Genomic DNA, 16,383 nt, shown 5'->3' with positions numbered 1-16,383 from the left:
TAATAAGGAGAGCCCAGTAAAACGTTTACCTCCAGCACCCTTAATAGTGACATGGTTGGTAAGCAGGTTATTGGTCTGTAATTGCTTGGAGTCCTCCTTTTTTCAGTGTTTTTTTTTAAATATTAACGTTGTTTTTCCTTTGGTTATCCATTCTGGTACTTGTGTTTTGCAGATAAATCTTCTCAGACTTTGCACCAGTCTATCATGGAGTGTTGTGAATTCTTTGAACCAGTATGCATGTATCTCATCATGACCTGGTGCTTTCCAATTTGGCATTTTCCTTAGGGTTGAATAGAGTGTTTCCTCATTGATTTCTGTTTCTCTTCTTTCTTCAATTTCCAATTTTTCATGTCTTTCAGCCATTTTGTGTTTTTGTTGTGGTCTTGTATCTAGCTCCAAAAGTGTTTGGCTTCTTTTGAGTTTGGTTGTTCTGTTTTTGTTATTTCTCCTTTCATGTTTTCATAAAACTGTTTTTCATTGGTTTAAAAAATCTTGCTTTCTTTGTTCAGACTTGTATATCTTCTCAGTCTTCTTTTGCTGTTATTTTTTCTTTTACTTCTTCATGTTTCTTATTGAATCCTTCCTTGTGCACTATATTTTCTCTCTTCCACAATTTTCTGTTCTTCATTCTATTTTAGCTTCTTTTCTAGGTTTTGTGATCTGTGTTTCCAGTTTCATTTCTCATCCAGCTTTGCTATATCTTTTGTTTGTGTTTCAAAATTTAGCTTCATGCTTATTGATTTTGCCACCCCACCTATATAATAAATTATTGAGATCTGTGATCATTTCTGTTGAGGCAAATGATTTCTAATTTTAATTAGTTCCACTCTTTGTTTCTTAGACAGTTTTGTTTTATCCTCGCACATGTTTTATCTTGCATCTTCTTCAATTAATTCTGTGATTGTTTTCTTCAGTTTGCCCAGCTTCGGTGGTAATGCTTTGGCATTCTTCTACCTGTGGAAGAGTTTCTTGACCTATTACACCATCTAATTTTTGTTGAATTTCCAATAGTTTGAGTTCAGATAATCAGCCTGGCTCAGTCTATTTATATGTAGTCCTGTCACAGGGTTAGTATTTATCTCATTTTTATAAAACCAGGTGCACTATCACACACACATAAAGTGACAATTACGACAGATAAGACAGATGAGAAAGAGAGAAAAAAAGGGACTTATTATATCTATGTTGACTATACTACTTGAGTCTTAAAAGGAAATTAAAAAATAGGTTCCCCTCACATGGGAACATGTAAAGTCGAGTAAAGAGGACAATTTGTAAAATATCTATTAAAACGTCAATATAAATAAAAAGTGTATTCACCAATATAAATAAAAAGTGTATTTGCTTGCCTTTCGTTCCCCACCCCCAGAAAGATTGTGACCTGAAAATGATGCAAACACTTGGTAAAAAAGGAGTGGTGAGGTGTGTGTGTGGGGGGGGGGCTTCTTTTTTCCTCCCAGATCTTCATGTTTGATAAAATTAACCATATATATATATATTTAAAACTATCCCCTGAAATGTCAGTTTTATTCAGGCTTCCCATAGCTTAAGCTATACACGAAAAGATGAATTCAGTGAGATGCAACAGCTGACAAAGTTCTAGTCAAATTATTATTATTAATATTTCATAAAAAAAAAATTATTGGCTTAATAATGATAATGGGATAAAGCAAAACTACTCTCACTAAGAAATCAAGAGTGGAAGAAATTAAAATTAAAAATAGAAAAAGTGAACAAACTCCTCCCATATATCCCAACAGATACTATCACATATCTAAACAACTTGATATATGCTAGTGCCAAATTGGTAAGTCTGAAATTAAAAATGGAAACAAAACATAACCAAAACAAAGAATTTACAAAACCTGAATGGGAAATTAAACTGAAAAACCAAATCATCAAAGTTAGAAAAGAAGCAAAATCCATAAAAAGAAAGAGAAGAGAAATCTGCACAAAGAAAGACTCGATAAGAAACAAAGAATAAAAAGAAAACTAAGGAAAGAGTCTACCAGGCATGTGTTCACAGTGTGATGATGGAAGTCAAACCTGACTAGTGAGGATTGAGGATATGCATTGCATAGAGAGAAACGATATGAGAATAATATGATGGATGTGTGATGTGAGTGTTAAAGACGAGGAACAGTCTATCTGGATAATATAGGAGATGTGTGCAGAATAGAAAACTCTGAAGGTATGGCCATGTTAAAAAAATGGATGAGAGTTTGTGTTAGGAGATGTAGAACAATTGAGTTCACTTCATAGGGGAAGATGAAAAGCAAATATGTGAGGAAATGATAAGGATGGACTCGAGAGAAAGAGGGATAAATAAGGACCTGGGAAGAGATAGGTTAGTTTCGAAGTTAATTCGTAAAAGTTGTCCAATAAATAAAAGCATATAGAATATATTTTAAACTGATTATAATGATGATGTTGCTTTTCCTGTTCAAAGTCAAAATCCATTATATTGTGTCCATATCAACGGAGATGCTGTCTATAGAAAAAAGTCTTCACAAATTTCAATAAATGTTGCAATTTTAAATTTAAAAAAAAGAAAAAGAATTTAACTACTAATATTTACCTAAAGAATTAATTTTTTTTCTTTTTTGCTTTCAAAGCTCAAGCACCCAAACTTGGACGCGTTGTGTTTGCGACCTCTCAAGAGAGGAAGATATTTCCTGAAAACGCCCCGTGTAATGGAATTGGTGTTAATGGTATTGTAATCACGGGAACACCTCATATCGGACCTGGCAGTTATGAAAACGAAGCAGTAACTTTTAATTTTTTTTATCACATTGTTCTCACCATTTTTCATTTTGTCATGGCTAACAATGATCTCTTGTTCTTGTTTTCTTGATGGGGTTGGTATACTTTTTGAAAAAAACATTGCTTTTTATTACATTTTATCAACTAAAGTAAATGGTGTTCTCCTACATAAACTAGGAATTGCTGCTGGACTATGAAAGATGGCAAGAAAGAACTCCACCTATATTAAAAAAAAGAAAAATAAAGAAAAATATTTACCTATGACGAAACGAAAATATTATATTCCAAAAATTATGTAAATTGATCATTTTTAAGTGATAAATAGAAATTTGTGAACATTACAGCATAAATCTCACAAGTTTTAATTATTGTTGAATTATCTCTCCTGTTTCTTGACTTTGTTTTTAAAATGGTAGGCAAGACAGTCTCTCTTCAGTTACTCATAAAATTTGATTTTCATAATTAAAAATAAAACTACTTTATTAATGTGATTTTTGGAATATGACATTTTCGTTTCATCATGGGTATGTACATCATACAGATTTTTCTTTAGTTTTGTTTTTTAATAATGGGAAATTCTGGACAAGAACAAACAGTATATATAACATTAAGACAAGTGGGTTATCTCTTTTAATAGTTTACATGGCATCTCATTTTGATTGGTCGAAACACTTCAAATTAACCAATCAATGGACCATTCAAATTGATGTGCAAAGACAATCATGCTGCACACACCTGTTTTTCTAAGAATCTTTGGACACTGAAGATGTATATTTTTTCTACTTTTATATGACAACAGAGAAAGAAAGGGCATTAAACTTGAAATTTATTTAACTTGAAGTGTTATTATGGATAAGTGAACCTTTCTTTTAGTTTTTATGATCAGTGGTATATAGTGAATTGGAATTGATCAATATTCTTTATAGAGATGGTATGTGTATAATAATACAGTGTTACACTTGAGAAGTGATATATGCTGAATCAATAAGTGCTCAACACCTGGATAAAGGTATATGTTTGATTGAGAAGGAGAAGACAGAAAATCAGAGTTGTCAAAGGATATTTTAACAAATATATGTTTCATTATATTATTGAGGGTGGATAAGAAATTTGACATTGCCTAGGAATGCATTATAAAAAATATAGGTTTCATTATATTTTAAAAGAGGAGTGCATCAGTAATTCAGTAAATATATTAATGATATTTTGTTCTGATGCGATGTAATTTACAATAATGGATTCCTTTTTTACTTTATTTCTTATAAAATGATATTTAATATCTATATGCTTAGATCTTTGGTGAATTACTTTGTTCTGCACTATCACTATGCTGGCTTGATTATCACAATTAATTATTACAGAAGTTTCAGTTAATTCTGGTTCTAAAACAGTCTTTAGAATAGCTTTTCGGTATAGCGCTTTATGTGCAGAATGTGTGAGCGTTATAAATTCCACCTCACAAGTACAGATAGATACAACCTGCTGCTTTTTAGATTTTTATGAAATAATAGGCCCATTTTTAGATTGTCTGAAACAATATCCAGTTATACTTTGTTGAATATTATTATTTCCACAATCTGAATCTGAAAACCCCTCTAATTTTAGGGGACATGTTGATTTTCTTAATACTAAATGCTGTTTCTTAGTTCCTTTTAAATAATGATGGACTTGTTTAGCTCTGTTTAAAATCCTTCATCGTCGGTCTTGATAATTTTTGTGATAGTTTTATTACTGTGTAACATGTCAGATCTCGTAGCAGTAATTAAGTATAAAAGGCTTCCTATCATCTCCTGGTATAGTTTATCATCAATTATTTAAGATTCTGTGTCTGTATTTTTATTGATATAATTTTCGACCAGTGTAGTGTGTTTTTTGCATTCTTTCATCCCAAACTTTAATAAGATTTTATCAATGTACTTGAATTGATTCATTTTAATAATTCCTTTTTCATGAATAAATTGTATGCGAAGAAACCATGATATCTGGCCAAGTTTGATCATTTTGAATTTTTTATTTAATCTGTTCTTAACAGCAGTTAACATTATGTCACAATTTGATGCGATTAAAATGTTATCGACCCATAAAACTAAAATCAGTAATTTATTGTCTTTGTTTTGGACATACAAACAGGGGTCAACTGGACATTGTTTGAATTGTTGTTCAATCATATAATCATGAAATACTTTATTCCAAATTTGTGCGCTTTGCTTTAGACCATACAGTGATTTTTTAAGCCTCCACATGCAATTTTTATTTATTATGAATACCTTTGAAGGGATAACATAAATTTCACAGTCTATCAGAGCATTCAAATAAGCATTTTTTCTGTCCATTTCATGGATGTCAAGGTTACATTGCGATGCGATTTGCAATAAAATTCTGATTGTGGTTAGGTTTGTAATTGGTGAAAACAGAAAAATATTCTGTCATGAATCTGAGAGTATCTCTTAGCATCAACTCTCACCTTGTACTGTTCAACGCCTGATGCTGTAGCCATTTTTCTAAAGACCCATCTTGAAGAAATGACATGTTTATCCTTTGGGAGAGGCACTACCGAATAGGTATTATTTTCTGTTAAAGCATCTATTTCGTTTTTCATTGCTATTTTCCACTGCTGACAATGTTCTGAATTAATTACTTTGTTAAAGCTTTTTGGTGTATTATCCATGGAATAGCAATAGTTGATTTGATTATCTTCCAAATTGTCGACCAAAAAAAATTGGGTCGATTCTATTTCTTTTTGGGTAACGTTCTGATGAATTTCTGACTTTAACATCAGCATCATTGCTGTCATCATTTTTAATACTCTTGTCCTCATCTGTGGCAACTTCATTGTCGTCAATTGTTTTATAAATTGGGGGAAATATTAATGCATCTTCTTCATATGATGGATTTTTATCTTTGAAATTAAAAATGTCTGTGAATTTTACACATTGGATACTTTCTATTTTATTTTTTGTGTTGAAAAAATACTAAGTAGGCTGGGCTGTTTTTGTCATACCCAAGGAATATACCCTGACCGGTTTTGATATTTAATTTGCTTTTCTTATCAATAAATACATGCAATCTGGTTAAATTTGACTTCCTACTGCAGAAAGCCAGATATGGGTTCTGGATATTTTTTTGTTGAAGAATTTTCAGTGTGCAGCTGTTCTGTACAGGTCCTGAACTTTATAATTTTGCAGGCAAAGAGCAAAAGATTCTTCTTGTGTTGACACGAAAAAATATTATATGCTGAAATGCAAATAAATTTAATATTTTTATGGAGCAATTCTAGTTTCTTAGTGGTTGATAGTGGAACGTGAATTAATTTGATTCATCACTTCCTATCAGCAGTGTTTATAAATAGAATCGCCCAACTTTCAGAGATCATACTCCCATTATACATAAAAAATATTGCAACATCTCCACATTCAAGGGTTTTCTTTAATATTTCAACCATTTTCATTATTGTTATCTGTTGTATCTTCTCAGCTATCCCTTTGATTTCAATCTCTCCCATACTTTTTTCAAAGTTTTTCGGAATTGTTCCTAACGCTCCTACCCTTAGTCGTGCTAGCTTGACTGTCTTCATTTTTCAGATCCCTTTCAGCTCTCTGAACAGTTCCATGTATTTTCTCTGCTTCTTCATCTCCATGGTATTCACTCTGTAGTCTGTTGGAATGGCAAAATCTATGATCTAGCAAGACTTTTTCTTCTTGTTAACTATTATGGCATCTGGTCTTCTTACTTGGATAAGTTTATCTGTTTGTATATCAATGTTCTATATGATTTTGTGACTTTCATTTTCAAGTACTGCTGCCGATTTGTGCTTGTACTATTTGTCTGGATGTTCAAGATGCAGTTGTATGCATAATTCCCGGTGTACTACTTCCCCACTTAATAGTGTGTGTTTTTATATTATTTTAAGACTAGTTTGCTGCATTCACTTATGTGGTTTATTATTTTGTCTCTTTGCTCACAAAGTCTGCATTGGTTGTTTTCTTGTGTCTTGTCAATGTTTGCTTTAATGTGGTTGGTTCTAATCATGTTATCTTGTGCAGCTGTTATTAGGGATTTAGTTTCTCTGTTTAGGTTCCCTTTTTTTTCATGTGCAAGTGTTTTTGTTAGTCTTAACTTTTGTCATCCTTATAACTCATTCATATAGCTGTTTCTCTTCTCATTTTTCTTTTCTAATCTTATTCCTTGCCTCTCTGTTTTCTGTCTTGTTCATAATTTTACTGTCTCATGCATTATGCATTTTCTTCGTTTTCATCTATACATTAATACAAGAGATAGGAATAGTTAAGTAGAAAGGGTGTGGAGAGGAAGAGGAAAAACAGGATGGAAGAAAGTGATATATATATATATATATATATATATATATCACTTTATATATATATATATATCACTTTATATATATATATATATATATATATATATATATATATATATATATATATATACTAGCAAAAGTACCCATCGTTGACTGGGTTCAAAAGCAGCCTACAGAAAATGGACTCTGATTTATTAAAGTATGATAGGTTATGAAAAGGAAGGGTTGTAAAGAGATAGCTTCGAATTTGGGGGTATCAAAACCAAAGCAAAATTTGATGAAAGTAAAAATAAAATAGATAAACCCCATAATTTATTATACCATACTTGTTCACACTGAAACACTTATCACAATATTCTGTGGATCTATATTAAAAAACTTTGTTAAACTTTGTGACATATTTCCATTCTATGGGGGTCAGGCGCGAACGAACACCCCATAATTTTATTATACCATATTTCTTCAAACTGAAACATAATTATCAAAGTATACTTATGCAGATAGATATGAAAAGTCTTTATTAAAGTTTGTGCGTATTTCCATTCTATGGAGGCCAGGCGCGAACACAGACCCCACAATTTTATTATACCATCCCTATTTAAGTTAAAACATACTTATCAAAGTATTATTATGTACATCTATATCAAAACCACTTGTAAACGTTTTTTTTTAATTTCCAATTTTTTATTTCAATACTTTGTGGATCAGGCACGAACGCAGACACCGCAATTTTAATGAACCACCGTTCTGCCAGATCAAACATACCCATTCCTGTGTTTCGATACACCTTCTATCATTATATGTAATCAGTTTTTTTAAATAGTCAACCATATAGGAGCCTATTCGTGACCAGACACACACACACACACACACACACACACACACACACACACACACACACACACACACACACACAGACATTCAGCTTTATATTATAGATATATATAGAGAGAGAGGAATAAAAAGGAACAAACCGTATTATGTGTTCATCAACGTTTCGTCTTTATTTCTAGACTTCCTCTGGATGAATGAGATTAAGAAACAAAAAATACCAGTACAAAATATTTGAAAATGTTTCACGTGCAGAGTGTGACGCTGTTCTATTTCAGAAAAACGGAAAAAGACGTTGGAAATTCAAAAAGGAGGGAAGGGGGACTGGCGCTGTTAAAAAGAGGGAAATTTTAGTGACGTCATATAGTCGTTAATGTAATTTTAAAAAATATGAACGCAGTTAATATTCTTGCTGGAAAAAGATATATCTGTTGAAATTCAAATATAGGTTTGTAACAGAAATGAAATGAGTGTTTTTTGTTATGTAATTTATAACAACCTATATTTGAATTTCAACAGATATCTTTTTCCAGCAAGAATATTAACTGCGTTCATATTTTTTAAAATTACATTAACGACTATATGACATCACTAAAATTTCCCTCTTTTTAACAGTGCCAGCCCCCCCCCACCTTTTTGAATTTCCAACGTCTTTTTCCGTTTTTCTGAAATAAAACTGTGTCACACTGTGCACGTGAAACATTTTCAAATATTTTGTACTGGTATTTTTTGTTTCTTATTCTCATTCATCCAGAGGAAGTCTCGAAATAAAGACGAAACGTTGATGAACACATAATAATACGGTTTGTTCCTTTTTATTTCTCTATTTTGTCGGAATACTATTTCCATTATTTTCATCATATATATATATATATATATATATATATATATATATCACTAAATTTTTAATCTTTTTAGTAGCGTTAGTAACAACCTCAGAATGCCACTAACTGATAGAAAGTGTTGCTCTCCTGCATGTAAATGCATGCATTAAGCTGCAATGCATTTTTTTTTATATTTTTATTGATATCTATATTGTTTATAATTTTTTAACTTCATAAATGTTATCTGTGGACACTTGCCTGAAAATTTGTACGGTTTTTATTGCTTAAATATTAAGATAATTTTGTTATTGTTTTTTTATTAAAAATAATAGCAGCATAGTATTATACACGCCTTAGAGTACATGATTACGTTACATAAGCATTGTTGTACTTATACAAACAATTCCTGATGATTTGTTTTCTTTCAATTTTAGAAAACAAATTTTACTTCACTGAACAGAAACAAAATTCAAAGTAATCTTGGCTACACCCTGGGAGCTCGGACAGCAGATCGGTTTCGCACAGTAAGATGTGTAAGTAAAATAACGTCTATATAAATTTTGGGTTCTTTATTATAGTGAAATTTGAAAATCAAAATATTGAATTTCAAGTAAGAACAATGGTATCTACTTAATTGTCATGTAACAGTAACGAACATATCCAAGTTTATGAAAAACCACAAGGTAAAAAATGAATTATTAATGAAAATAGTTTTGATGACAATTAGCAAAAATTAAGTTTTGCAAATAAAAAAGAAACTGGAGAGTTTTAATTGTAGCAAAAAGAAGGTAAATATTTTCTGAAAACTGAAAATCTTTGGCCGATTTAGCAAAACTTAATTTTTGCTAATTTTCTTTGAAAACTGTTTTCATTAATAATTAATTACCTTATTGTTTTCTGTAATGTTGGGATATTTTCATTACTGCAACATGACAATTAAGTAGATACGATTGGTTTTACTTGAAATTCAATGTTTTCAGTTTTCAAATTTTGCTTTTATAATGAAGAAGAATCAAATTTTGGTTACTTTGATTGTTTGAAAACTTGATTTCTTATTTGAGAAATTTGTAGATAGTCCATTTTTATACCGGCTGTTTAAATGGTCTAATGCATACCATTACAAACTATGAATCGACTATGCTGAGTGCTCAGATTTATTATGGTCATCTATGTGCTTAAATTTCTAGGAAATATTTGAACCTGCAATTCATCTCCAGCTATGGGTAAAATAGCAACTTATGTCCAATTAACTGTGTACAATAAATTGTTTACAATAAGTAAAAGCAAAGGATAGATTTTTGATAGAATAAGCAGAGTTGCAGAGTCAGATGGTAAAAGTCTGCTTCTGACTCTGACTCTTAGAATTCCTACGATGCTGACTCCGACTCTTTTGATATCTTCAACTCCGGCTCCAAACTCCGAACTCCGACTCCAACTTCTAACTCTGACTCCCAACTCCTTCACTCCTATGTGGAAATCTATTCTGCGAATCCATATACCATCCTCTCACACCTATTCATCAAGCATTTTATAAATACTTTTCATGTATATTCTTTTTTACATTTAACATTCACTTGTATGATAAATATATATACACTCAACCAGCTTTATAGAATAAGTTAAGATAACAAAGGGATAAAAATAAAAAGGGGATGAAAAACAACCAATCACAGGCTATCTTTTTAGAGTCACCAAACCCTACAAGAATGAGTTTTATAAACGCCCTTCCTCTTTTTGCTTGTGTCAACACGTTCTGTCCGTCATTTAAGCACCAGAACACATGTGAGGTTTTCATACAGCAACTGCAACACAGAAATGCTCTATTTCTTCATCTCAGCCAAAAAGACACGGGAAATATAAAATTGTTGGACATATCTTACAGATAAGTTTCCTGCAGACCAACTGTTTGTAAGAACTGTTCCTTTCTTTGTACTCTTTCTCTGTAAATATAAGTTCTTCTTCGTTGTTTTCCTTTCTTCTTGTTGGCATCACTACATTTTGTTAGTGAATATAATTGGGAAAAACCCAATGCAGCATTGCAGTTCATCACTATGTGCGATACTTTAAGCACCGTCATGAAAGGAAACAGCCTCATAAAAGAACGAGAACAGAAAGAAAAAAGTCAAACCATTGAGTTATCCAATAATAACTAAAAATTTCTAATATTATGTTGAGGCCATTTATACACAACAAAAAAGTAGGCATCTTCCATTTCATAAGCAACAAATTATTACTATTTGAATTTTGACAAAATAATAGAAAAACAATATTGTTAAATAAACTAATGTAGATCAGTATTTGTCCCTCAGTCTTCATTTTTTAAATGAGTGATTTTTCGGACAAAGGGAGAAGAAAAAGCTGTTTTCTAGGTTGGCAGTATTTTTGCGAACAGTTGGCTGAGATGGCGGAAATTTTCTGTTTCTATGTCTATCCTTGTAGCCATGTCACTAGTAAGGGTGCTGGAGGTAAACGTTTTGTCTGGGCTGACGTTATCCGCCTGATAGTCAGGGACCCGAACCTTGGATTAACCACTAAGGAGGCTGTCCTATCAGCAGGTGCAAAGTACTGGGGCTGCTGTATTGCCATTTGGTGAATGGATTCTGGACCATGCAGTAGCTTCTGGTGGGGCCTCTCGATGCCATACTAGTGGGTAATTGTTACGGCTTTACCTTATCATTAGCTACAAATAAAAAAAAATTCTTCGTTTCTTTTTCTCTCTTAATTTCCCCTCTCTGTCCTGCTCTAAGTAAATCTGTCGACCTAGTCCACAAATTCCAAAATTTCATCATGACAAGTTTCAAGAAAAAATACACGATTAAACCCGGTTCTCCAACTTCCAACGTAGACCCCTACTACCATGTCTCCTTCTCCAACATCAGGGGTCTTCGTTCTAACCTTCCAGAGGTTGAAACCCAATTACAGGAGACTAAACCAGACCTTTTATTTTTAAGTGAAACTGGCATTGGACAGGCTATTTCCCTAGATGAGTTTGCAATTTCAGGATACTCTAACTTAACTTCTAAAACTGACCCCCAAGATCGCCATGGGCATGGAATATGTGCCTATATTAAAGATAGCTTTCCATGTGGGAGGGACATCTCCAGGGAAGATCCTAACTTACCCTATATGTGCTTCCGGGTTGCTTTAGCTCACACTACTGCATTTATATTTACTCTCTATCGCCCCCACAACAGCGGAGTTACTATCTTTCAAAGCATATCTGAGAAAATTGACCAAGTCCTTTCTACTTATCCTTCAGCTAACATTCACATATGTGGAGACTTCAATGTTCACAACGTCGAATGGTTGACCCACTCAAACAAGACCGATGATGAGGGGAGGTTCTGTCATGATTTCTCCATTGCTTATGACCTCACTCAGATTGTTCAGGAACCTACCCGTGTGCCCGATAATGACGGCCAGTATGCAAGCCTACTAGACCTTTTTCTCACAACTTGCCCTGAACTATGTTCAGTTTCTGTTCTGTCGCCTCTTGGATCTTCCGACCACTCTGTTGTATCAATCAAGATAAAAATGAAATGTAATAAGTCCCCAGACGTACCTCTTCATCGTACAGTATATCGATACACTAAGGCTGACTGGGATAGCTTCCGTACATTTATATCTGATCTACCTCTGCATTCCATGTTTAAAAAGGATGTGTCCTCTATAGTATTAGACCTAACTGAATGGTTAATTGTAGGTATTGACCATTTCATACCCTCTAAAAAGTTTCAGCAAAAACCTAACAGCCAGCCATGGTTCTCTCCAGAATGTGCTGCTGCCATTGCGCACAGAAATCACTTTTTCCACTGCTTCAAACGTAATAGATGTATGGAAACTAAAGCCGTTTTCAGGACTGCCAGCAACCATTGTAAGAAAGTAATAAGGAACGCAAGAGTGTTGTATGCTCAATCTGTTAAGTCCAAAGTAGCTGAGCAGCGGCTTGGTTCCCACCAGTTTTGGCAAATAGCAAACAGAATCCTGAACAGAAGCGTGTGCTCCATCCCAACTATTATCAATGGACCTGAGGTAATCTCGTCAGCATCAGACAAAGCCAAACTCTTTGTCAAGAGCTTTGCAGCTAATTCTACCCTTTGCGACCAAGACCGCCAACCCCCAATATGTCCTCCTGTATCAGAAAACACGCTATGTGATATACGTATATCTGTATGTGATGTTGCGAAGCTAATCAAAAACCTTGATTCGAGTAAAGCAACTGGCCCTGACGGTATTCCAATTATAGTACTCAAAAAACTTCAACCTGAATTAGCGCCCATACTTACAAAACTGTTTAAACGTTGTCTTAAGGAGAATAGTTTCCCATCTCCCTGGAAAATCTCATCAGTATGCCCTGTATTTAAGAATTCAGGTGATCGCTCATCCCCCTCTCAGTACAGGCCAATAAGTCTCCTGTGCGTCATGAGTAAGTTGCTAGAATCTGTGTTAAATACAGAAGTAATCAAACATCTCAACAAAAATAACCTTCTTAGTGACACTCAATATGGTTTCCGTTCTGCTAGATCTACAGCAGATGTCCTTACATTTATATCGCATAGGATTAGCAAATCTCTCGACGGTGGCAATCTTTCTAGGGCAATTGCTCTTGACATATCTAAAGCCTTTGATAGGGTATGGCATAAAGGTTTACTTCATAAGATCGCTAGCTATGGTATAGCTGGAAAAGTCTTCTCAATTATTAAATCATTTCTTTCTGATAGGTTCATAAGAGTAGTAGTTGAGGGGCAAAAATCAGAAGCTCACAGTATTAATGCCGGTGTCCCTCAGGGATCCATCCTGGGCCCAACTCTTTTCCTGATCTACATTAATGATCTTCCAAATCATATCCTTACATCATTTGTAGACATTTATGCTGACGACACTACCATTTATGGTAGCACATCTAAGACAGTAAACGACCAAGTTCTCTCCAATTCTCTCTCCTCTGATCTTGAGCACGTAGTACAATGGGGAAAGGAGTGGCTGGTTACTTTTAATGCATCTAAAACCAAGCTTCTCTCTTTACATCATCAACATTCTAATTCACATTTGTCATCAATTGAAATGAATGGCTCTCGTCTTCAGGAGGCCTCAAGTTTTGACAAGCTTCTGGGCTTGACCATTACTCCTGATCTTAAATGGAACATGTATATCAAATCTGTTGCCAAGGCCGCTGGAAAAATGGTGGGATCTTTCTATCGATCCAGTAGATATCTCACTGCTGATGCTATTCTCTACCTATATAAGAGCCAGGTACGTCCAAGGATGGAATACTGTTGCCACATCTGGGCAGGAGCTGCTAGAAAGGACTTGTCCTGCCTTGATAGAGTTCAAAATAGACTTCGTAGCCTCGTAGGAGATGTCCTTTTCTCCTCCTTGCAACCTCTATCTCACAGAAGAGATGTTGCGAGTTTGTCTCTGATGTATCGTTATTTTCATGGAAAGTGTTCAACTGAGCTTCAATCTATGGTCCCCCCTCGCCAAACTTTCACAAGAAACACTCGTCTAGCTGTAAACACTATCAATAATTTCCCCCACTCTTTATCTATGCCTAAACCTAAACGTAGATTCCATGAACAAAGCTTCTTTCTTAGAACTGCACGCCTGTGGAATTGTCTTCCGTTTTCCTGCTTTCCGACTGACTACAATATGGTTGTGTTCAAGTCTAAAGTAAATAAGTTCTTGATGAGCCGTTCCATATAAGTTATTAAATTTACCAAATTTTCATTACTAATGATTACTATATTGACCAATTTCTACTGTACACTCTTTAACCCTTATCCTTGAGTGGCCTCTGGGCCTTGATAATGTGGTGACGCCTTTGTAAAAAAAAAAAAAAAAAAAAAAAAAATATATATATATATATATATATATATATATATATATGAAATAATAATAAGTATTAGTGGCCTGGCAAGGCTACAGGGGAGACAACCAAGCAAAAAAAAATCTGAAGCAAAATTCATCCCAAAGCAGCAAAACTAAAGCTTGCTTACTAGGACACTATATATATAGATGTATGCTAACTTGGTATATACATACACTTTTGGTAAAAAAAATCCTGAAATATAAGTGTGATTCTTGCAATTTTAAGATCCTCTGACAATATTGCACCAAAGAATGTATAAAATAGAATTGTCCTACTTTTGTTTGCCATTCTTGAAATATCAAATCAGAAAGCATCTCTCCGAGATCTCTGCAAGATCTACAGCTGATGTACTGACTGTAATATCACATAGGATCAATGAATCTATCAACAAGGGTTTCTTCTCACAAACAATAGGTCTTGATATATCAAAAGCATTTGATAGGGTTTGGCATTAAGGTCTACTTCACAAGAATTTCAGCTATGGAATATCTGGAAATGTTTTCTCAACCATCAAATCTTTTCTCAACCATCAAATCTTTTCTCTCCAATGGGTTTATATAAGTAGTGGTCGATGGGCAGCAGTCCAAAACTTAAAGTATTAATGCTAACATGCGTCAGAGATTCATCCTGGGCTCAACTCTCCCCCTTATCTTCATTCATGATCTCCTAAATCATATTCTAAGTTCACATGTCAACATATGTACAGACAACACTACCATCTATAGCAACACTTCAAAGCCAACAACGACCAAGATCTCTCTAAGTCTCTCTCCTCTGTCCTTAAGCATGTGGTACTAATGAGGCAAAAGATGGCTGGTTAAATTTAATGCATTAAAAACTAAGCCTCTATCTTTTCACCATAAACACTCTGATCCCTACTTGGCCCTAATTGATATGAATAGCTCTCAACCAAAAGAAGCTCCCTGCTTTGACAAGCTTCTGGGTCTAACCCTCACTCCTGGCCTGAAATGGAAGGCCTCGATCAAATCTGTTGCCAAGGTTGTCAGGAAAATAGTTGCATCATTCTACCACTCCTGATTCCGGACACAATCTGCTATCTGTATAGGAGCCAGGTATATTCTTAAAATGGAGTACTGTCACAGCCACTGAGATATAGAAAGCCTGTTAACTGAAAAATGCCTGCAGACAATGTCGGTAAGATTTGTTAAACTGTCTCTGTCGATACTATATGAGGTCATTTTTAAAAAGAGCATTAAAACATGTTAAAAATAGAAAAGAAAGGAGTCCAATTCGATTAATAATGAAACTGAACTTTATTTAATACTAGCGGGGGAGTACCCGGCGTTGCCCGGGTGTTTGGAGGTGTGTATGTGTGTTGGGGGGGGGGGGTAGATCAAAACAACCCTGTTTAAAAATAAAAAAAGTTGGCCGGGTGTTTGGAGGTGTAAAAGAAAAAAAAAGTTTTAGTAGAAAGGTAGGCTTGAACTCCAAACCTTTGACGTGGAGGTGGAAAGGAAATGGAAAAAAAACCCTGCAACCTAACCATCTCGACCACGGGAATAGATGAATTGATGAGTGTGTTAAGTTAACGTTTATAAAGCGAAATTAACAGGTGCGAGAATGTTAAGTCACGTGATGTTTGACCTAGTTTTGCACTGGAAGCCAGTTTCTGTTTTCCCCGCTACACGGCAATCAAAAAATATCTTGAAAATAGTTTGTAAAAGTCGGGTAAATTAAAGATAGCTGCGACCAGAATTCCTTAGTCATAGATATTATTATTTAGACAGCATATAAAAAGTTTTAAGAAGGAGCGAGCCAAC

The 16,383-nt window shown here is 34.1% G+C and overlaps 1 protein-coding gene across 4 annotated transcripts in view; it reads left to right on the top strand.

Moving 5' to 3' along the window:
- Positions 1-16,383, top strand: part of LOC145256393 (ciliary microtubule-associated protein 3-like) — a 55,301-nt gene that overhangs the window by 4,184 nt on the left and 34,734 nt on the right. For all 4 annotated transcript variants that reach the window (XR_013863988.1, XR_013863987.1, XM_080115260.1 and 1 more), the window contains exons 2-3: positions 2,616-2,767; positions 9,168-9,266. Coding sequence is in view for 2 of the 4 variants with exons in the window: in XM_080115260.1 (XP_079971386.1) it covers positions 2,616-2,767; positions 9,168-9,266 (251 nt within the window). In the remaining 2 variants the exon portion in view is untranslated. The remainder of the gene's footprint in view (positions 1-2,615; positions 2,768-9,167; positions 9,267-16,383) is intronic.

The sequence above is a fragment of the Euprymna scolopes genome, chromosome 3 (genome assembly GCF_053919585.1).
Source record: "Euprymna scolopes isolate OS-2025 chromosome 3, ASM5391958v1, whole genome shotgun sequence".
Classification (NCBI taxonomy): domain Eukaryota; kingdom Metazoa; phylum Mollusca; class Cephalopoda; order Sepiida; family Sepiolidae; genus Euprymna; species Euprymna scolopes.
The sequence above is the reverse complement of the archived record's forward strand: the minus strand, read 5'-3'. Positions and strand labels throughout refer to the sequence as shown.